We start from the raw sequence: 21868 nt of genomic DNA on the forward strand, positions 1-21868 counted from the left end.
GATGAATAAGCCATGCTTCTTGTACCCAGTAGCTTTTGCATTCTAATTGGGGGATCTGTGTCAAAGGAAAACTATCAGAGGGTGAAATATAAGTGCCTTTAGTGTTCTAGATATCAAGTACTGTGTTTATTTAGATCATGGACTGGGGGCATCAGGAAAAGGCACAGAAAGGAACTTATCCTTGAAGAATGGGCAGGATTCTGAGAAGTAAAGAGGAATGGAAGGATATTATATAGATGTAACTAAAGCACAGAAGGAACTTACAGCATTGATTCTTGGGCCGTTGATATTAGATATTAACAAAGTCATACTTAATTGTATTCCTAAGTGAATTGACCAAGTTTATACAGCTAGAAGGTGGGCATCGAAACTAAAATTGGAGTCCAGAATTCCAACTCCAGGCCCTGACAATGTGTTTTAACAACTATGAAGCAAAGGATTTGTTTGGAGGACAAAGAGGGGGAGGTTTAGGATAATAAATTGGTATGTTAGTCGAAGTATTTCCATGAGAACTTAAGGATTTTGAATCGTTTCTATGCGCAGTGAAATGCAACTGAATGGTTAGGTGTGGCTATAAGGTAGTTTCTCCTGCATTAGATTTTACTTTATTTTTGCTCTTAAACTTGTTTCACATTGCACAATTACATTATCTCAGTGTTCCCAAACTGAGTTTGCAGATTAGGAACAGGTCCTACTACACAAGGTCCAAGGCGTTCTTTCCTCTGTTCCAAACAGCTGAGGACAGGTGTCGCAAATTCCTCCGGTTGGGGGCTGGCGGCACCGGCACCACCCATTGACGAGAATTGACTCTCCGCAGCCACCGTCTCCTTCGTGAGGTCCCATCCAATCAGAGCTTCGCCGGAAGGGGCGGGGCAAAGAGGCACGCGTTGTGCTTCTGGCTGTGTCTGCTGCGGTTGATTTTGGCATGGGGGAAATTTATGCGAAGTTTGTGTCTCAGAAAATAAGCAAAACCCGCTGGCGACCGGTGCCTCCGGGGAGCCTGCAGACCGCGGAGACCTTCGCTACCGGCTCTTGGGACAATGAGGTACCCCCTCTCCCGTGGCGCGGAGCCCCTGCCTCCTCCCTCTCTCCTTTTCCAGGAACCACGCCCTCGCCGTCCGCGCGCCAGCTCAGCTTCTGGCTCCTCTAGCCCTTCTCCGTTCCACCACCCCACTTCTGGGACATGGTTGCACTGTAGCTCACGGTCAGCGATGTCGTGCCTGAAGACCCATTTGTGTCTTCAGATGCATTTGAAGCAAGGTCGCCTGAAGACGATACAAATTTTACTTTCCGAAAGTTGACGTTTATATCATCTCAAGGTAAAACTTTCTCCTTTACAGGAAAATTATGTTTCACTGTGGTCTATTGGAGATTTTGGAAACTTGGACTCTGATGGAGGGTTTGAAGGAGATCATCAGTTATTATGTGATATCAGACACCATGGTGATGTAATGGATTTACAGGTAAATCTATGTAGTATTCAAAAACTAACTATTTAAGAACTGAGTATAATACATTTAGAGATGCAGAGGACCTTAAAGTTTGCCTAGTGTCATGCCTGGTTTCAAGGAAACTGTATTCTCTATAAGTTATGATTTGCCCAATATCAACCGGGACAGGGAATTAGATTAAACCATAGTTTATTAATTGGCCATCTGTATGTGCCAAGCACTGTTCTGGAAACTTCACATAAGTTAGTTTAATTTTCAGTGTATGTCTGTGAATCAAATATTGTTATCTCTGTTTATCATATACTACCATAAACCAAGACTAATATTTTTTGAGCATGTACTATGACGAATACTGTTCAGGGCGGTTTACATGGTTTTGTTTTTTGAATTCTCATAACAACTCCCAAGAAGGGTTTAGTACTCCCATTTTAGAGTTTTATCAAGATTTAGAGAACTTAACATGACCAACATCTCAAAACCAGTAAGTAGGATGAGATTAAGTTTTCAAATCCTGATCTGTATGACTTTAGAGGCCCTGTATTTTATTGTGTAGAAAGCTGCCTAGCCTCAGGAATGATATTTCTCTAAAGCTTTACTGTGGTTATGTAAAATTAAATCAACTATAGGTGAATGATTTTAGGAAAAAATGACTATTATTTATTCTTCATGAAAATACTTTTATTTGTATAGTGGTTTTCACTTTCAAATCTAGTAACATTTTATTTGCTTAGCATTTGTAGACTTTTTGCCTTTTAAAATAGTTTACAAATTGAGTTAAATAAATGGGCTTCCTACCTACTAATATTTTTGAATCTATAACAAGCAGCAATTTTCCATTTAGTTTTTTGACCAGGAAAGAATTGTAGCTGCTTCATCAACAGGATGTGTAACAATTTTCCTTCACCATCCAAATAACCAGGTAAAGAATTTTTGTTTGAAGGTGAATTTGTATTATAATTATTTTTAGGAAGGTTTAAAGACTGTGCTTAATAATTACACAAATAGTAAAGTTTTATAGTCTTAAAACATGAAGGGGAAAAATATCACTGTTACATTACCCACTTTTTGGTAGATTAATTCTAGAACCTTGTTTGTGTGTGCTTTTATTGAAATTAGATATTCCTTAAATAAATTCTGTTAGTTTAGAGCTGACAATATATTCTGGCAGGTGCTTTTCCTGCAAAGAAGATAGAGCACCTTCTAGCTCATATCATGATGGAGAACAGGAACAGTTATTTTGCTTTTGTGGATAGAACCCAGGTCTTAATAAGAGAGGATCCACTATGTGAGGACTTGACCTTTTTTCAGTGGTTTTCTTGTGTGCTCAAGCTTGAGAGTGCTGACTTTCAGATAACACGGTGAGGGCAGTTCTTTAAAGCAGCCCCACTTGTAGTAACACAGTTTTAAGTCTCTGGAAGAGAGTGCTTATTTATGTTTTGGGATGAATAAAGGTCACCTTCTTAATAGGTATGCCTAGTAAGTATGAGGCCCAGATTGTGTTAAGTATTTTTCTTAAGGGATTCATTTAGAAAAAACTATAGAGATTTATTTCTTAGATGTTGGCTCACTCCCATAATTTAGAGAGTTGCATTTGGGGCCGGCCTGTGGCTCACTCGAGAGAGTGCGGTGCTGATAACACCAAGGCCACGGGTTCGGATCCCATATATGGATGGCCGGTTTGCTCACTGGGTGAGCGTGGTGCTGATAACACCAAGTCAAGGGTTAAGATCCCCTTACCGGTCATCTTTAAAAAAAAAATGAACAACTATCTCAGAAATGCAGGGTAACAATTTTAAGAGAAAATACAGAAAGAAGAATATGTGAAAACCCAGTCCTCCATTTAGAAAACAGTTCAGATGTCCTGTGAGTGATATTTTTCTATCAGAGGAAAGTCCATTTAAATATGTACATTACCATGCACTTTTTTATAGAAATTAAATTGTGACTAAATTTCATTTGTAATATTTCAATCAATAAAAGAAATGTGATTTAAAATATTCTTAGAAAAAAGTGACCCCTTAACACTATCATTTTTAAATTTATAGATAATGCAGATAGCAGTACACTCCATGCTGTAACCTTCCTTCGAACTCCTGAGATTCTTACGGTAAATTCAATTGGACAGTTAAAAATATGGGATTTCAGACAACAAGGAAATGTAGCTTGAGATAAATATGGGACTTTATTGAACAACATTCCTTTTGAATCTAATTCAGTGTACATAGAACTTTGATGGAGGTACTTTCTGGACTTCAGTACTTTAAAGTACAAAGGAAAAAGATATTTTTTTTCCTAGAGGGGTGTGAAACAGCATTTAAAAATACTCTTGTTGGGGAAAAGTGCTAGTTCATTAGAATTTTGATTAATAGTGTCCTCATTTCTAACAACTAGACTCTGTCAGTCAACCAGCAGTGGACAACAGCTCACTACCACACAGGTCCTGGTAGTCCTTCCTATAGCAGTGCACCATGTACAGGTATTGTATGCGATAACCCAGAAATTGTTACCGTTGGAGAGGATGGTCGAATAAATCTCTTCAGAGCTGATCACAAGGAAGCTGTAAGAACTATAAGTAAGAAAAACTATTATATTTCTTTCATCTATCACATAGTGATTGAGCATTTATCATATGCTAAGTAACCACAATGCTAAGTGTTTGAGTGATATAAAAATATGCAAGGCAGTATCCTTTCGTCAAGACAGTATGTTCATGAGGCCAATATAAATGACCAACTACATTCATATTGAGAGAGAACCTTTTTTGTGGGGCTAGAAGGGATTATCAGGTAGAGAATTGGGGAGCAGGTGGCAATTAATTTAATTTACATTCTAGACCACAAGTAATAATAAAAGATGACACACCAGACAAAGGGAATAATACAGAGGCAGGATAAAACCATATAGTGAAGAACAAAAAGTATAGTTTGACCTGACTTTAGATGTTTATATAGGAGAGATGAAAGATGAAGCAAGAAAGGTAAATTTGGGCCAGGTTGCAAAGAGACTGTCTCAGTGCAAAACCACAGAGTTTACATTTTTTAGGTGTAAAACTAAGGAGCAATTGAGAGTTTTGAGCAAGGGAGTAATATACTCCATGTCATATTTTGGGATTATTCTAGTCTTTTTTTTTTTTTTTTTTTTTTTTGGTGGCTGCTGGATATGGGATTCCGAACTCTTGACCTTGGTGTTATCAGCACCACGCTCTAACCAAGTGAGCCAACCGGCCAGACCTAGAAGGATTATTCTGGTGTAGTGGTTCTCATCTAGCTTCACACAGACTTGCCTGAGGAGATTTTTAACAGTCTGCCACCCTAGACCTCTTGGATCAGAATCTCTAGGGACTGAGCCCATGAATCAGCTTTTGTGTTATTTATTATGATTTTTAGTTCTGAGTTACATCACTTGTTTAATTGTTGTGGATCATTGCCTTGTGACAATGTGGAGTGGCAGAAAACAAAACTTTATAAGTATATGTTATGTGGCATAAGTTCTAAATACTCTAGAAAATCAAAGAAAAGGGCCATTATAACAATCAGGAAGGACTTCATGGAGAAGAAGAGAGTTCATGAGGGCAAAGATGAATAGACTTGACATGAGTCCACAGAATTATACAAGGTTAGGGTGAGCTCTGCAGGAAGCATTGGGTTTTGGCCCAAAAGAATGGAAGTTCTGGGTCAAGGACTAGTGGGAAATAAAATTGGATTTAGAGGAGCTTGAACAACTATCTCAGAAATGCAGGGTAACAATTTTAAGAGAAAATACAGAAAGAAGAATATGTGAAAACCCAGTCCTCCATTTAGAAAACAGTTCAGATGTCCTGTGAGTGATATTTTTCTATCAGAGGAAAGTCCATTTAAATATGTACATTACCATGCACTTTTTTATAGAAATTAAATTGTGACTAAATTTCATTTGTAATATTTCAATCAATAAAAGAAATGTGATTTAAAATATTCTTAGAAAAAAGTGACCCCTTAACACTATCATTTTTAAATTTATAGATAATGCAGATAGCAGTACACTCCATGCTGTAACCTTCCTTCGAACTCCTGAGATTCTTACGGTAAATTCAATTGGACAGTTAAAAATATGGGATTTCAGACAACAAGGAAATGAGCCCTCTCAGATATTGTCACTGTAAGTTTTGATTTGCAATTTCAGTAGTGTGATGCAAAATTAATTTGTTCAATTGTTTATAGCAACCAACTAAGTCATATTATATTTTAATTGCATTTTAAGAGAGTAATCCCTGATTAAATTAGATAGGGCACTTGTAACTTGATGGGCTCACTACTGCCAATGCTTCATTCAGTAAATATTTGTTGTATTGATTCAAAGCATTTATCTCTTTGAAGTTTATGTTATTTAATAGAGAACCTCTTTCTGCTTATCAAATTGTATTGATAGTGGATAAAATATGCTGTAGATGTGATTAGGGGAAAATACAATCCAAAATAATTTTTCTTAACAGAAGTCCCCCTTTTTCTTCTCTCTTAAGAAAATAGAATGTGTCAAACTAAAAAAATAGTTATATAAATTAAGCATTAAATAAGATAGTAGTAAAGAATATTTGGTATATTTGATATATGATCTTTTTTTTAAATCTAAAAAATGGAAATGTGTTTTGTGTATCTTACCATCAGATTATCTTGCTTCCCATGTCTCCAAATTGAATAGAGAATGAATAATTTTGTTCTTTAATTCCAAAATTTTTTTTACTATTTAGAAATATATTTCATCTAGTTTAATTTTTAGCATCACTAAGATTCAACCGTAGCTCCAGCCACAAAGTTGGCACTTAACTACTAGAGTAAAATGTGTTTCTTGGGTTATGCAAAGTTAAATCATACTTTACCACATATCTGATGTCATTGTATCTCCCACAAAAGGACTGGTGACCGAGTGCCACTCCACTGTGTTGACAGACATCCCAGCCAGCAGCATGTTGTAGCTACTGGTGGCCAAGATGGAATGTTGAGTATTTGGGATGTTAGACAAGGTACTATGCCTGTATCTCTGCTGAAGGCTCATGAAGCTGAAAGTAAGTATTGTGAAAATAGAGGAAGTTTTTATTGGGTAAGTTGTATGACATAAGCACCTTTCCGTAATGATACATATGGATCATTTTACCTAATAGCTTTTAATGGCTGAATTGTATAAATGTAAATAATTAACTCATCCCTTTTTATTTGACAGTTAAATCCTTTAACATGTTTCATTGTTATATCCAAAACCATAGTGGATATTCTTAGATATTCATCTTTATTCTCTTATTTTCTCAGGATAATTTTTTTTAAGTAGAATTTATAGGCCAAAAGTTTTGCATAATTTTGAAGCTGTAATTCATGTTGTCAGATAGTTCTGCATAAAAATAACACCAATTTACATTGCCATATTGAAGTGTGTGAGAATGCCCTTTTCCTATGCAGATGCAGGCTGTTTGTTTCATATTTGATAATCTGTTGTGTTCCTCGATTTATTATTGCATCATTTTTTAACAAAAACAATATATTATATGCTGTTGTCTTTTTTTTTCTATTTGTCTTTTGGTGTTTGGTGGACATTCTTTGGCCGGACAGAAATTTTTATTTTATCATTCTGTCTTTGATAACATGCCAGAATGGATTATATTTTTAAATTTCTGATTTCAAAGAAGTTTGTATTAAACCTTGCTAGACTAAAAGTACAAGAAAGCATACATTGAATCAATATTGCAACTTCTTTGTTTAAGTAAGTTGCTTTCACATTATTATTGTAGAAAGACAAATGACTTTAAGATTATATTCAAGAAGCAAATAAAAAGATAAAAAAGTGTTTGCCCCTCCTGGGTATAGATCTGCCCAGAAATAAAATGGATAAAAGAGGAATAAGGTGTGCCCTCATAGCTACTGATGTTGGCTAACTCATTGGTAGAATTATAAACTTTCAGATCTCTTCTTTTTTTTTTTTTTTGTCTTTTTCTGTGTCCGGCAACGGATCGCAACCCTCAGTGTCGCCCCCGTACCGGACCGGGACCGGCAACGGGATCGCAACCCTCGGTGTTGCCCCCGCGCCTCGCTCAGCCAGTGAGCGGGAACCGGTCCGTATGTGGGATCCGAACCCTCGGCGGGAGCGCAACCGCGCTTCCCAAGCGGCGCACTAGCGCAGTGCGCCACCGGGCCAGCCCCTTCAGATCTCTTCTTAATAGCACCTTTTTAATTGCCAACCTATATTGTTAAGCAAGTCACAGAAATGCAGTGGTTTGTGTTTATCCGGAATCCTGGCTGGAAATGAAATGAGATGTTTAATAGAGGTTTGTTTTCTAATTTGAAAGTAAATACTTAAAAACTAGATTTGGGCAATCTGCTATGGCTCTACAGATAGTTTCATTTTACTTTGTTTTAATGAAACAGTAAGAATGTGCTTTACAGGGACTCACACAGAACACATTCTTCTACTGAGGAAGGTGACTTTTTTATGTTTTGTGGCATGATACTTAATTGTAGTAACTGTCAAAATGAAGATGGCCACCTTGCAAACTTGTGTCATTAACTTTTTATGCCACACTTTACGCACTTTCTTTACTAATTCTTTAGGACACCTAGTTCAACTCATAGAACCTTTGTTCATAATCTACCCATTTTATCATCTACACACTGCAGGTAACTTCCTAAGGAGTCCTAGCTACAAATTGACTCCCACATGTCTATGAACATACAAAGATCCCTTCAAGTTTAGAGCTGAGGGGCATCCAAATTCTTGGAACATTTCTAAGTTGTGGTTTGCTGGGACCTAATTGGTATTTCTGTGATAGAGACCAGAAGTATCCAGAGTCTTGGCATATGCCAATATTGGATTCTGCCTGTTAGAAATTCATTTGTATATTCCTTTTATGGTCTTCTCTCTCAGTCTTTCAAATAATATAACCTTCATATATTAATGACATAGGAACTGAAAATAAGAGAACTTACCAATTTAAAAAATATTTATTTTCAATATTATCCCATGATCATTCTTTTTCATAAAAATGATTTAGCAATTATTTTATTCATTTTTCTGGCCCAATACACAAGTAGATTTTCTTATCTTCTTTTTCTTATCTACATGTTATAGCCCTTAGTAATATTTTGTCTTTTTTTTAATTCTGAAGCTTTTGATTTTATCACAGACTTGAGATTTGAAGGTATGTGATGGAGGTTAATGGAAGATGATGCCTACAGAAAGGTTTTTAATGTTTTTTTTTCAGCTAATCTGCACAGAAATAAGCTTCTCCGTTCTTATCTCTTAGTGTGGGAAGTTCACTTTCACCCATCCAACCCAGACCATCTATTTACTTGTTCCGAAGATGGATCCCTCTGGCATTGGGATGCCTCCACAGATGTACCTGAAAAGTCATCACTCTTTCACCAAGGTAAACTATTTTAATGAAGGTTCTTGTGTATAATTTAGTTATACTTTTAAATACCAAATTAAACAGTTTTATATTTTTAACATTAGAGGATGACAAAATGTTTCCATCCTCCTTCGTCAGGGTAAATTCTAGTATCTTAGTGCTTGGAATCTTGCTGTCAGCTACTTACTACTGTAATGTTGATGACAGCAATGCTATAAGCTGGCTCACTTCAGACAGCGAAAGTTCTTTGTGAGTACCATTGACCTGGGCCCTCACGCCGTAAGGCACTAGTAACTCTTTTATATCGCATTGCCAAGGCAGGGTGTATGGCAAGAAGAAAGTAGAAGTTTTACATATTAAGGTTTTTGATTTCTTCTCAGCTTAAAAGGCCCTATCTCCTGAATAAAGTCAGCAGTAAGTAAAGGTCAGTCAGAAACTACACACTAGTAATTAAGTGGGTTTTTTTTCTTTTGCATTTTCAAGCTTTCTATCTTTGAGGGTTTGTCTGTAGTTCCAAAGTTCATTTGTTTCTTCATTCAGAAATGTTTGTTGGGGCCGACCCCGGGGCTCACTCAGGAGAGTGTGACGCTGGGAGTGCTGAGGCCGCGGGTTCAGATCCTATATGGGGATGGCCGGTGCGCTCACTGGCTGAGTGCGGTGCGGGCAACACCAAGCCAAGGGTTACGATCCCCTTACTGATCACAAAAAAAAAAAAAGAAAGAAAGAAATGTTTGTTGAATGCTTACCATGTGGTAGGCATTCTTCTAGGTGTTGAGGCCAACAACAGTGAGCAGAACAAAAAGTCACTACACACATACAGCAAATATTCTAGCACACAGTTAAGAAATAGATAATATAGCATAAGAGTCCAGTCAGAAAATCAGAAACTACCCTGGATTTAGAAGGAATTGGTTTCATATGTGTTAGAAGGGCTGGAAAAACAAAAGGGAATAGGAGGGGTAGGGAGAGAACCCAAAGGAAGAAAGGATAATACCCAGAAATCAAGTGTTAACACCTCTCCTCTGCTGCTGCACTGTTGGAAATGCTGTCAAAGTTGGTTCTGGATGAGTAGAGAAGTTACCACCTCAACCAGGCTGGAACCATTGCCAGTGTTGTTGTTGCCAGAAACCTGGAGCAGGAAGGGAGCTGCTTCTCTCCTCCTCCGCCTTCCTGTCACCCACCAGTAGTACCTCCTTGGCAGGGCCCATCTGGACAGCAGATGGCAAAGGAGCCTGGAAAGTGGAGTTTGCAGACTCCTACTCCCTGCAGTCCATAGTGGAGCACAGAAAACTGGGAAAAGGGACTGAAAGCAAAAAGGAAAATAACTGGGCCGAATACATGGATAATTACTGTGAAGAACAGTAAAGCAGAGTAGGAAGATAAGCAATAATGGTGGCGGTGAGGGGAGCTACTCTAGCAAAGTGTGATAGGAGTCCATCAGAGAATTTTGAGCAAGGGGGCGGCATGATCTATGTTTCCAAAGAATCACTGGCTGCTCTGGAAAATAGACTTCAGGAGGAGGGATGAGAAACTCAGAAGCAAGGAGACCAGGAAGGAGTCTTACCACAGTGGTTCTAATATGTTAATTTTCACATTATTTAAAACCAGTGTCAAGTATTGGAGCAGTAAAAGATAAACAGAAAAACCATGGGGGAAAAATTCTAAAACTTCTCCAGAAAAGTACTGGAGAAGTATGGAATGTGTGGACATGTCATGTGTGCATGTCTGCTGACTTCATTTATGGAGAAACTAACAGTTTTATCTAAGGATTAACTAAGTACGTGGTTTTTACTTCCTTCCTCCCCTACCCCCACTATCTTGCATTTGAAATTTTACTGATTAAGGAACCTAGGTTAGACTGGTACTAAAACAATTCACTATATTCCATGTCTACTGTTGCAAGGCACAGTACTAGACACTGTGGAAAAATAAAACAAATATAAAATATGCAACCTGCCCTTAAGAAATACTTAATTTAGCTATGGGGAAGGAGCATTGAAAGTTAAATCATGATATACGAAATGTTATAAGGGTAGGGCTGGCCAGTTAGCTCAGTTGGTTAGAGCGTGGTGCTGATAATACCAAGGTCCAGAGTTCCATCCCTGTACCAGCCGGCTGCCAAAAACAACAAAAGGTATATTACAAGATAGTAAATTAATGGTTCATACAGTACTGAGGGTTCCAGGAAGGAAGAGAGAAACATAAAGTAGAGTTGTCTTCAAAAGTTTCTTAGAAGAATAAAAAATAAAGAAATAAAATTTTTTAAAAAATGTTTCTTAGAGAAGGAACTTGAGGTGGACTTAAAAAGATAAGCAAGATTTAAGCCTACTAGTCTTTAAGCTTCAAGACATGAAGGACTTCATCTTGTATCCCCAGCACTTAGCCCAGAGCCTGGCATGTAATAGTTGCTCAGCCATTTGTTGAGTGAATGAAATCTGTCCTTATTTGATCTGACAGAAAATTGAGAGGAAAGATTACAAATAATGGCTAAAATTGAAATATACTGCCTCTGCTTCAATTAATTCTGTATTAAATTCAGAGCACTGTTCAGGATAAAAAGTTTATAATCTAGTAATGTTCTAAAATTCTATTTTTAAGAACATTTATTTAAAAAGGGTAAGAAGCCAGAAGATTATATTTTTAGATGTGTAGATACATGTTTAGAAATATATTTTAAGAAATATTCATTTAGAAATATGTTCAGAAATTCTTTCTCATGATCATGATTTCTTTATTGCCCAAGAGTTTACATTTTTGTGTTTCATCTACATTTTTGGTCTCTCTTTTTTTTTTTTTTTTTTTTACCTACTGCTGGCCATTTTGCTACCTTTCTGAGACTTTCCACTAAAAGATGAAAAGAAAGACAGGATCAAATTAAATGTTTGGCTGGCCGGTTAGCTCACTTGGGAGAGTGTGGCGCTGGTCACGGGTTCAGATCCCTGTACTTGCCAGTCACCAACAACCAAACAAAAAATTAAATCTACTTTGCCTGAAGACTTCAAGTTTGGTATTCATATTATCCCATGGAAATTTGAGTGTTTAATATCACTGAATAAGCCTTTGATCAAAAATGGTGATATGTGATCATGAATTATAAGTCTGTTATTCTTAGAATTAAAGAAGTTGAAATCATCTTCTCTCTAAAATACCAGTAGAAGTTTGGACGTTTACTAATATAAAATTAATCTTGAAAGGTTTTTTTCCCTTTTGTTTTTTTCTGCCAGGAGGAAGAACTAGTACTTTTTTGTCTCACAGCATTAGTAACCAGGCTAACGTTCAACAGTCTCTTATAAGTTCCTGGCTCAGCACTGATACTACAAAAGACCGTATTGAAATCACAAGCTTGCTTCCTAGTAGGACTCTATCTGTGAACAGTTTGGATGTTTTAGGTCCTTGTCTTGTTTGTGGAACTGATGCAGAGGCAATTTATGTTACTAGACAACTTTTTGTGTGAAAGTACTGTGATTATAGGATTTTCAGTAAAACATCCTTTTGAATTAGCCTTTTGAACTGTAACTCCATACAAAATTCTGTTATTGGAAAATGTGAGATTTGCAGGGGAAACATCAGTAAACTATTGTTAATGTTGCTGTCTAGTTTCGGCTTTCATTAGTTGTATACTCCCAACTAATAAGCTGAATGATGCAGAATCTGACAGATAAAAAAGGTCAGAGGAATCCTTGTGTTGATGAGTAAGTTGCCTTCAAACAGACTACTGTCAACAGTTCGTGGAACCAACTCTTAATTTTTGATATTATGAGACTTAGTCAAAACCACCAACAGGTTTCTATAATTTTTATCAACAGTATATGGAGTATACCCCTTCCAGTGGCATTAGCCAGTGTTAATGTTTATTCTTTTTATTGCAAGTATTTTCTTCAATCCCCATTTTATTTCCTTAATAATTTTAATAAATTTTTTTGGAAAGAATTGAGTAAAGCAAAAATGACAGATTTATAGCCATGTTCCATTTTTTTAAAGGTGAAGATGTTTTGACAAGTTTATTCATTAGAATAGGTTTGACCAGAACCCTGTCAACTGCGTAGTCCCAACTTTTTTTTTTTCTTGGAAAGAAAAAAGAAAAATACATTTTTCCTAAGGATTTTGCTTTTGTTTAGTTTTACAGTGTAATTGAAAATTGCCAAGCTGTACATTGTACAATAAAGTAGAATTTGATATTGATAAGTGAATTGACTTCAAACTAAAATTTGATAGATAACAAGTGTGATAATAGTATGATAATGTAGTAAGAGTAAAGAATGTTACCATATTTATCCTTACCCAATATATTAATGATGGCCTAACATGTAGTGTTTTAAGACAATTTTATGATATTGTCTTTCCAAAGTCCAAATAATGTAGATTAAATACATTATTGACCTAAGACCTTAAAGACAAATCACTGCTATTACACAATTGAAGTGTGTGTGTTCATTTACTTTATAATTCAAATAATTATGAGTAATTATGGTAAGGTTTTGCCTTTCTGTCCTGATAAATATTTTCAGTTTTTTTTTTTTTTTTTATGTCATCTTACTTCAGGGGTTTTTTTCAACACTTTAAAATGAAATATATATGCATCCGCTTTTTTATATATATTTGGCTCAAAAATATTTGATTAAAGATAATTAGTAACTTTGAATTCCAAAGAATTGGAGAAGGAAAGAAAATGTTGCTGATAGGAATTTTTCCCTCCTATCTTCCTGTTGAAGGAGCTGATAGAAATTTTTAATCTGTTTATATTTTTATTGCTGGGGCTAATTTTTTAAGACTTTCTGTTATTTCAAAAATAATTCATTACATAAAAAGCAAATATAGTTAAAGGAAAATTTTAAGTACTTAAAATCTCAAGCAGACAATATTCTTTTCATACTCCTATCAATAAAAAAAATTTTTGATAAAATACATGTTATCTTTATGGATGCATATTCCGTAGCACTAAACACAGTTCTCTGCTGTCATTTTGAACTGCTACAGATTGAGCATGCGTAATCTGAAAGTCTGAAATGTTCTAAAATCTGAAACTTTTTGAGCACCAACATGATGCTCAAAGGAAATGCTCATTTCTAGCCATCATATCTACAAAAAAGAAAAAAGGTAAAGAAAAAGAAGTGGGTGGAAAAAAAAAGAAATGCTCATTTCAGCATTTCAGATTTTGAATTTTCAGATTAGGGGTGCTCAACCAGTGTGTATTCTGCAAATATTTCAAAATCTGAAAAAATTTGAATTCTGAAACACTTCTGGTCTCAAGCATGTCAGATAAGGTATACTCACCATGTGCTTAATATTGTGTATAGATATATGTACCATAATTTATTTCAGTTGGTTACCTATTCACGTTTCCATCTTCTCAGTGTTACGATTAGTGCTATAATATCTATTTAATATGCATTTCTTTTAAAATTTGTTTATATCCTTAGCAATTTTTATTTTCTGAGGTAGTTTGGTATTTTCATATTAATTTGCAACAACTTTTTTTCTATGAGGAAATTTTTTGGCTGGCCACTTAGCTCAGTTGGATAGAGTGCAGCCTTGTAATACCAAGGTCATGTGTTCAGATGCCTGTACTGGCCAGCCGCCAAAAAAAAAACATACAGGAAAGTTTTTGCCTTTGATCATATGATGCAAGTATTTTTCAGTTTATCTTTTGGCTTTACTTATGGTACTTTTTATAGAAGTTTTCATTTTGTACATGTTCAAATCAATTGATTTCTTTCAGTTATAATATCTGCCCTTGGCTCATGCTGTCCCTAACCTAAGTTTATATAAATGTTAACCTATAATTTCTTCTATTTTGTGTTTTCATGTTTCACATGTAATTATTTATTACATTTGGAATTTAGTTATTTAGGGCCAGCCCGGTGGCGCACTACTACAGTGCGCCGCTTGGGAGCGCGGCGGCGCTCCTGCCGAGGGTTCTAATTTCTTCTATTTTGTGTTTTCATGTTTCACATGTAATTATTTATTACATTTGGAATTTAGTTATTTAGGGCCAGCCCGGTGGCGCACTACTACAGTGCGCCGCTTGGGAGCGCGGCGGCGCTCCTGCCGAGGGTTCAGATCCCACATACAGACCAGCCGCTCAATGGCTGAGCGAGGTGCAGGCGCAACACCGAGGGTTGCGATTCCGTTGCCGGTCCCAGTCCGGTACGGGCGCGACACTGAGGGTTGCGATCTGTTGCTGGTCACGAAAAAAGACAAAAAGGAAAAAAAAAAAAAGGAATTTAGTTATTTAAACATCTGAATTTTTTTTCTTTTTTATTATAGATAATTTCAAACTTTTAAAAATAGTTACATGTACTCATCAACTCCCCACCCCCTCTACCCAAGCTCTAGATTATTTTAAAGCAAATTCCAGATATATCTCATTCATAATTCCCCTTCATGTATCTCTGAAGGATGAAAACTCCCCCATTTTTTTACACATAAGCAGACCACCAATATCATGTCTATACTACATTGTTATTTTTTTTTTGAATGGCTGGCTGGTACAGAGATCAAACCCTGGACTCTGGTGTTGTATGTCATTATTTCTTAATATCAAGTACCCAAGCAATGTTTACATTTCCCATATTGTCTCATAAATATTTTTTATAGTTGGTTCAAATCAGCAGACAAGGTCCATTGGATTACATGTCTCTTAAATTGTTTTTAATCTGTGTATTCCCCTTAATCTATTTTTCCTTTTTTCTTTTTTGCTTGCGGATACCTTTATAATGAATGCATCAATATAACATCACAAAAGGAGACAAGTAGACATTATGTGCTTCCTGGTATGATGCAAAAGGAGTAAATAACACTGCTTATTAAATATTCTTGCCCAGAAAAAAACTACCTGTCTTTCATTTGGTGGTATTCTAGGATTAAATGGAAACATATAGTTGTTCAGCTCAAAGTAGATTTTTTCTCTAGCACTGAAAATAAGTAGACCAAATAACTCAGATAATTGCTGTTACCCTAAATACCAGTTTGAGGACTGTTTTAAATTTAGCTGTCTTTCCCCAACTTCCAACAACAAAATTAAACCTGATTTACCTACCTACCAGTTTACAGGCATTACGGGTTACAAAAGAACATGTTAAATGACAGCATGGGGATGCAGTCAGCCGAATCCAAAATTTGAGAAATCCTATAAGACAAGCTGGTTTCCTCAACAGATATTGTTTTAGCAGTAATTAGTGGCTCTGGGCCTGAAGCAAGACCTTCCATTTAAGTATATTAATAATTTCTGCAGAGCAATATATACATCTATACTAAATAGGGAAAATGAAAACTGTAAGTGGTTTGCAGTGATTCAGGTCCAATTTAACTCTTTCTGGTTCAATAATAGAAATATAGCTATGGATTTTCCTTTGACTTTATATTTCCCTTTGTATGAATGTCTGTTGCTATTAGCCTAAAGCCCACTGAGGCAGTGGCCCCTTCTTAACCCAGTGCAATCATCCTATCATCCCAATCAGCAGGCTAATATTCTCTGAGCAGGCCTAGAGCTGATTCTAACTCCTGGAAGACCCTGTCTCCCAGATGGCACATTTTCCATGGAAAATGAATGGTAAGCCTACTTTGCCTTACCTTTCCTCTGTTTTCATCTGTAATGTCTGCTGCTGAGAATTCTGAAGCTTTCATATATGTTGCTAAGTACCCTTCTCAATTTCCAGCAACATTGTGTAAAATTTCTCTTGATCATTAAAATGAATAGTTGGTAGAGGGGAGGAGCCAGACATGTAGGTTTTGAGTACTAGCTTGAAATGTAAATAATTGCTTTAAGTTTGAGGCTTTGGTTTGATTTAAGGGTATTTGTAACCATTAGGAAATGAAAGTAGATTTGAATAGTGTTACATTTCATACCAATTGACAAGTTCTGCCAATTTTAATAAGAAACATAAGCTTTATGTGGTATAACACCACAATTTATTAATTTGTTCATCGTCACGGCCTTTATTCACGAAACAAGTTTCTTTTGAGGGCTACAGGATCTCAGAGCTGGAAGGTGTCTTGGAAGGCATCTCCAACCTAAATTTAATCATCTCTTCTACAGCATTCCCAACATATTATCATCTAACCCATACTTGAAAACATACTATGATAAAGTGTCCCATTCCCAGTGCAGCAGCTTCTTATTTGGACAACTCTAATTGATACAGCATTGTGACATGATTTTAGTGTGTGAGTAGGATTCAAAATAACCCTGTAAAAAGGTAGAATCATGTTGTTATGAGTTAATGAAATGATCATGTGAGCCTGCTATGAGACGAACCAACAACTGATCATGTTATATTTGAATTTGCATTATGTTGGGATGCTTTAATGTGGGGTTTCACTAAATAAATGAATTTTTATATACCGAACTGAAATTTGCTTCCACTTGTCTTATCTCAGGAGCCACAAAGAAACAAATTCAATTCCTCTCATCACATGTTCAAATATTTAAAGCTACATACTGTAGTTTCTCCAGGATAAACTTTTCTAAATCCTTTCATTGATTTCTTGTGGGCAAGATTTCCTTCCCAGCCTTTCTTGGCTAAATACTACTTCTTTTAGGTGTCCTTCAGGACTCCTTTTAGGTGTTATTTTCCCCAAAGGCCTTCACTGGCCTCCAACAATCTGGGCTAAATTTTATTTTGCTTCAAACGCCTATTGTGCAGAAATTAAATTGTGCTCTAAGTATTGTGTTAAGAAGCCTGTCTCCCTCTACTGGACCTCAAACTCAAGAACAGGGCCCTTGCCTTAGTGTTATATTTACCATGTGTATCAGTTTCTGATCCTTAGTCAGCAGCGAATCGATGTTAATTGAACTGAACTAACCTCACAATCTTGTTTTCCCTTTAAAAAATACTCCTGTTTTCCAAAGGCCCTCTTTAAAGTGTGACTTCCAAAATGAACACTTTTCCAGGTGGTGTCTGCCTTGCTGAGAGTGTAACAGAAACCTTGCCATCCTACCTTTGGGTATAATATTCCTTTGTAATGCTGTCTCAGTTTAACTATTCTGACATTTGTTAAATTAGACTGCTACTAGTTGAACTTAAATCCCTAAGATTTCATACATAATACTCCTAAACCATTTCCTTATTTTTGAGTTAGCACAGATGGTATTTGATCCTTATTATACACCTATTCTTCTTCTAAGACATTTCATTTCAGTATAGGAAAGGACTAACAATCTCCTTTCGATCTTCTGTAGAGGCTATTTTCAGAATCGCGCACATGCTCTCTGCACTTTCATCCCATTCGTTAGGAGATATGTTAAACGGACTAGAGGTATTAGACCCACTGGTGAAGTCCTCTCAATTATCAATGATTTGTGAATCTTTGGTATTTGGCTATAGTTATTGGAATATTTATAAACCAACTTAATTTATTAACATTCCACACTATCTTGTTCACAAGGCTATTGTGAGAAAATGTCTCCTATAGCTATCATCAAATCAAAAATTTGGCATAATTGAAAACTTCCTTGTCCTTTGTGGGTAATACTTCTATTTGATAGTATTGTGGAAACATCCTTGCAATAATTCATTCTAAAATCCTGTCCAATAAGCATACTAAGTTCACTAATGTATAATTTATATCAAGCCTTCATTTATGGTATGAATATGGTATCTAGCTCAGACTAATAGAAAGTCTGAAGCGGTAGTAGTGCTTGTTTTACAGATATGAAACCTAGAGAGACCCAAAATATGATATGCAACTACTTGAACTCTTTCATTGGTATCATTCCGTTAATGTTAAATGGCGGTGTACAACAACTAACAGCTAGTCCCTAGACTTAGTCATTTTTGCATCAAAACAATACTCAACATTTCACTACAAAGAGGGCAGGAAACCACGTGTATGGGGGATGTCAACTAACCAGAAGCTGGCTGATCAGGTAAAAAAAAATTAATTATAAAATAAATTAATGTTCAATTCCAAACCATCATGACTGGGCTTTGGAGGACATTTGCTGACAGACTAGCCCAACACATAGCCATCAGAAATGCATTACCTTTCAAAATGATTTTTGTGTGGGCCATGGGTACATGAAGCTAAACTAATTAATACCAGACTACAAAAATAATAGCTGCAACAAATCAAAATGCAGTTTTTACCCCTGCATAGTATGAAATAAACTTAAATATCTCTTAGCCAGAGAGGTCCTAGAAGCAGTGATACTCCGGTAGCAACAAGCACACATAGTATCCAGATCTAGTTTCTAATGCCGTTCTCCAACAAAAGGAACCAGCGCTCCTTGAATTAATGGTGATTCTAGGACTGGAGTAGTAAATATACAGGATAGCTTAGAACACCTTGTAGTGCCAGAAAATAAGGAAATTCTTTGAAGAAAAAAAAACACCACAATGATTGGATTGTGTCAAAGGACACAGAAGCCAACTGAAAGAGCTCCCAATAACCAAAGGTGAAAATTTGAGCAGCAAAATAAAATATCTGAAGTAGAATATAAATATCCATGAGTCCTTACTGATATAAATATTTGAGTTTATATCAGTATGCACAGAGACAAATCCAAATAAATCTAATAAATAATAAATCTAAATAAATTCCAAATAATTTATTTAGATTCTCTGCCCTCAAGGAGGTGGAGCACAACTGAGTGTGGTCAATGCATAGTTTAGTCCTCCCCTAAGACTGTGTTAACTTCTGGGAGGGCTTTTGTTTGCAGAACCACATTGGTCTCCAGACTTCTTCCATGTGTGCTTTCCCTGCACCTCCCTACTCAAGCATGAAATTTGGCCCCTACATCTATTGCTAAAACAAAAACAAAAAAACCCTACTCCCATGAAGCATTGAAGAGCTGAGTAGGCTGAAAGTGGACCAAGGGTTTTCCATCATAATAATACAAAGACTTTCAAACGCAATAGCAGGTATTGCCATTCTTAGACGTCCAGAACCCACAGTAAGTAGTTCCCTGGCCTTTCATCACCATCCCCACTCGCAGACCCAGCTGCTTCTCATCTTGACAGTTTGTCCTCTCCACATCATTCCTGCTCTCCTTTCCCTGCTCTCTCCCCCTACTTCACAGCAGTAAGCCTCCTAGTCCTACAGGGAATTCACAGAGCTCCTTGAATTAACTAGTTTTCTCAAAGACAATAGTTTATGGAGATACTTTCCTTTAGGCTTAAAGAGCATTGTGACAAGATTCTGGGGGCAGTATGCTCTTCCAGACACAGGATCCTTCTGCACAGTGCAAGCATGCCTGTGAACATACAGTATTATAAGTCATATAATTTTAGGGCTGAAAGGGACCCAATAGGTTACCTAGTTCTCCAGCTAAAGAAAGTAAGACCTAGGGCTATTTAGTGACCCACCTGGGGGCATGTCTTTTACCTTCCACAAACTCTGTGCTTGTGGAAAATAGATTCTCAACTAAATGTTCTTGGAATGTGATCTTTTTCTTTTAACAGGTTTACACATTTGAACTTCTGAATACAGTAGCCAGTAATAAAATTAGCATCAGAAAAGGAAGCCTTTAATATTTTTTATTTTTATAATTAGTCTCTAGTATAAAAATGACGAAGGGAGATACCTGAAAATACTAACTATATGTTTTCAAGAGGCAAAATTGGCAAAAGGCGTTCTTTACAAAGGATAGCTAGACGGCACCTTCAAACATTAAAAACCCAATGATATCATCCCAGGCTTCCAATTCAATCTAAAACCTCTTCTCACACCGTCACCGTTATTCCAATTATGGCAGTAATGACTTCCCCTTCTGCGGATTCTGGTGACAGGTTAAGATCTCTAAACTGTTAAGCAGTATCGGTCCTGGTTCAGGAATATGTTATCTGATTCAGAAAATACATATACTCAAAGCTCACGGGCTTCCCCGGGGAAAGAGTGCTGAGCAAGAATCACACTTTCTTTGAGTCTCACGAGTCCGGAACCCTAATGTCCACAGCGATGTCTCAGCGCAACTCACTGCTGCTTCCTCCTGAGCTCCTGGCGAGGCGGATCCGTTCTCTCCGTCCAGAAAAAGAGCTCAACGGAAAAAAAGCTAGAGGTTGAATAAACGGAGTGGACTTGGGCGGGAGAAAGCCTCATCCCACAGCGCGGACCAGTCACCTGGGCAGCGGCAGGCGGGAGCGACGCGGGATGATGCTCACGAACGCGCAGAGCCGTGGGCGACCGGACGAGGCCCGGAGGCCGCAGGCGGGGCGCTCGCTCCATGCCGCCGGGCGGGCAGAAGCCCCCAGTCCTCGGCCCCCGCGCAAGCGACGCCGGGAAATGCCCACATCCGGGAAACCTGCAGCGGAGTGCGGCGGCGGCGACACGGAGTGGAAGGCAAAATGGCGGCGGCGGCGGTGGCCTGGTGCTGAGGGGAGAGCCAGGTCCTCGCGACCCCCGCGACGGGCGGCGCTGGCCCGCGGCGTCCCCGACGTCTCTCCTCGTCCTGCCCCACCAGCGATACTTGGGGTCCCTGGGACGGGCTCCGGCCGCCTCGGCGCCCGCCCTCAAGCCCGTGGCTGCTGTCCAGGAGCCCCGCTCTCCCCTACAGGTAGGTCCGGGGCTGGCGTAGCGGGTGGGGCTCACTCTCTCCTCCGGAACCCGAGTTGGCGGGGCGGTGGCCGCCGGGGCCCACGCCCATCCCCGCTGGCGAGGGTCCAGGGGCTGCTGCGGACTGGCGGGCTAAGCCGGCCCGTGCTGGGCCTGACTTGGCTGGTTGCATTGACCTGAGCTGAGCCCTGCCCTGGGGAAGCGAGGGTTGGCCGCGCCCGGGGCTGCAGGAAGAGCCCCAGGCTTTTCGGCCTCGGAGGTGCAGGTTAGTCGGTGAAGAACCTGCCGCCGACTGTCTCCCTCCCACCCCACCCCCCAACACGCGCGTGTCTGGGAACGGAGGAACGCGAAAGGCGGTTCTGAAGGAAAATTTTAGTGAAAGAGCTACAGTTCTTTGAATCCCAGAGGACCCCGATCCTGGGTAGACCTTGAGGAAATCCTGGGAATCTCTGTTTCCAGCCCACCGTAATGTTAGATTACTGTTCATAGTTGTAAGTGGTGGGAGAGGTGGAGGGTCTTTATAGAGCAGGAGTCTGTATTTAAATACAGAAAA

General features: G+C 38.1%; 1 protein-coding gene and 1 pseudogene across 2 annotated transcripts; one reads left to right on the forward strand and one right to left on the reverse strand.

Moving 5' to 3' along the window:
- Positions 1–759: 759 nt before the first annotated feature.
- On the forward strand, positions 760–13726 carry NUP43 (nucleoporin 43kDa). 2 transcript variants are annotated; one of them, XM_008587433.1, is made up of 8 exons: positions 760–1045; positions 1341–1463; positions 2293–2370; positions 3843–4023; positions 5453–5588; positions 6341–6492; positions 8677–8841; positions 12048–13726. In XM_008587433.1, the coding sequence occupies exons 1-8, from the start codon at positions 926–928 to the stop codon at positions 12275–12277; spliced, it is 1185 nt and encodes a 394-aa protein (XP_008585655.1). In that variant the 5' UTR covers positions 760–925; the 3' UTR covers positions 12278–13726. The 2 variants fall into 2 exon arrangements, with proteins under 2 accessions (XP_008585655.1, XP_008585656.1); XM_008587434.1 differs by having other exon boundaries at positions 8719–8841.
- Positions 13727–20283: 6557 nt separating this feature from the next.
- Positions 20284–21487, reverse strand: LOC103602981 (annotated as a pseudogene).
- Positions 21488–21868: the final 381 nt, after the last annotated feature.

The sequence above is a fragment of the Galeopterus variegatus genome, unplaced genomic scaffold, assembly GCF_000696425.1.
Source record: "Galeopterus variegatus unplaced genomic scaffold, G_variegatus-3.0.2 Scaffold4394, whole genome shotgun sequence".
Taxonomy (NCBI): Eukaryota; Metazoa; Chordata; class Mammalia; order Dermoptera; family Cynocephalidae; genus Galeopterus; species Galeopterus variegatus.

What these genes read in the sequence shown, in the direction of transcription:
- NUP43 (XM_008587433.1), top strand. Translation starts at nt 926, where the DNA reads ATGGGGGAAATTTATGCGAAGTTTGTGTCTCAGAAAATAAGCAAAACC. An exon ending in CCGGCTCTTGGGACAATGAG is followed by an intron (nt 1,046 to 1,340) that starts GTACCCCCTCTC and finishes TCTCCTTTACAG; the next exon opens with GAAAATTATGTTTCACTGTG. An exon ending in GTCATCACTCTTTCACCAAG is followed by an intron (nt 8,842 to 12,047) that starts GTAAACTATTTT and finishes TTTTTCTGCCAG; the next exon opens with GAGGAAGAACTAGTACTTTT.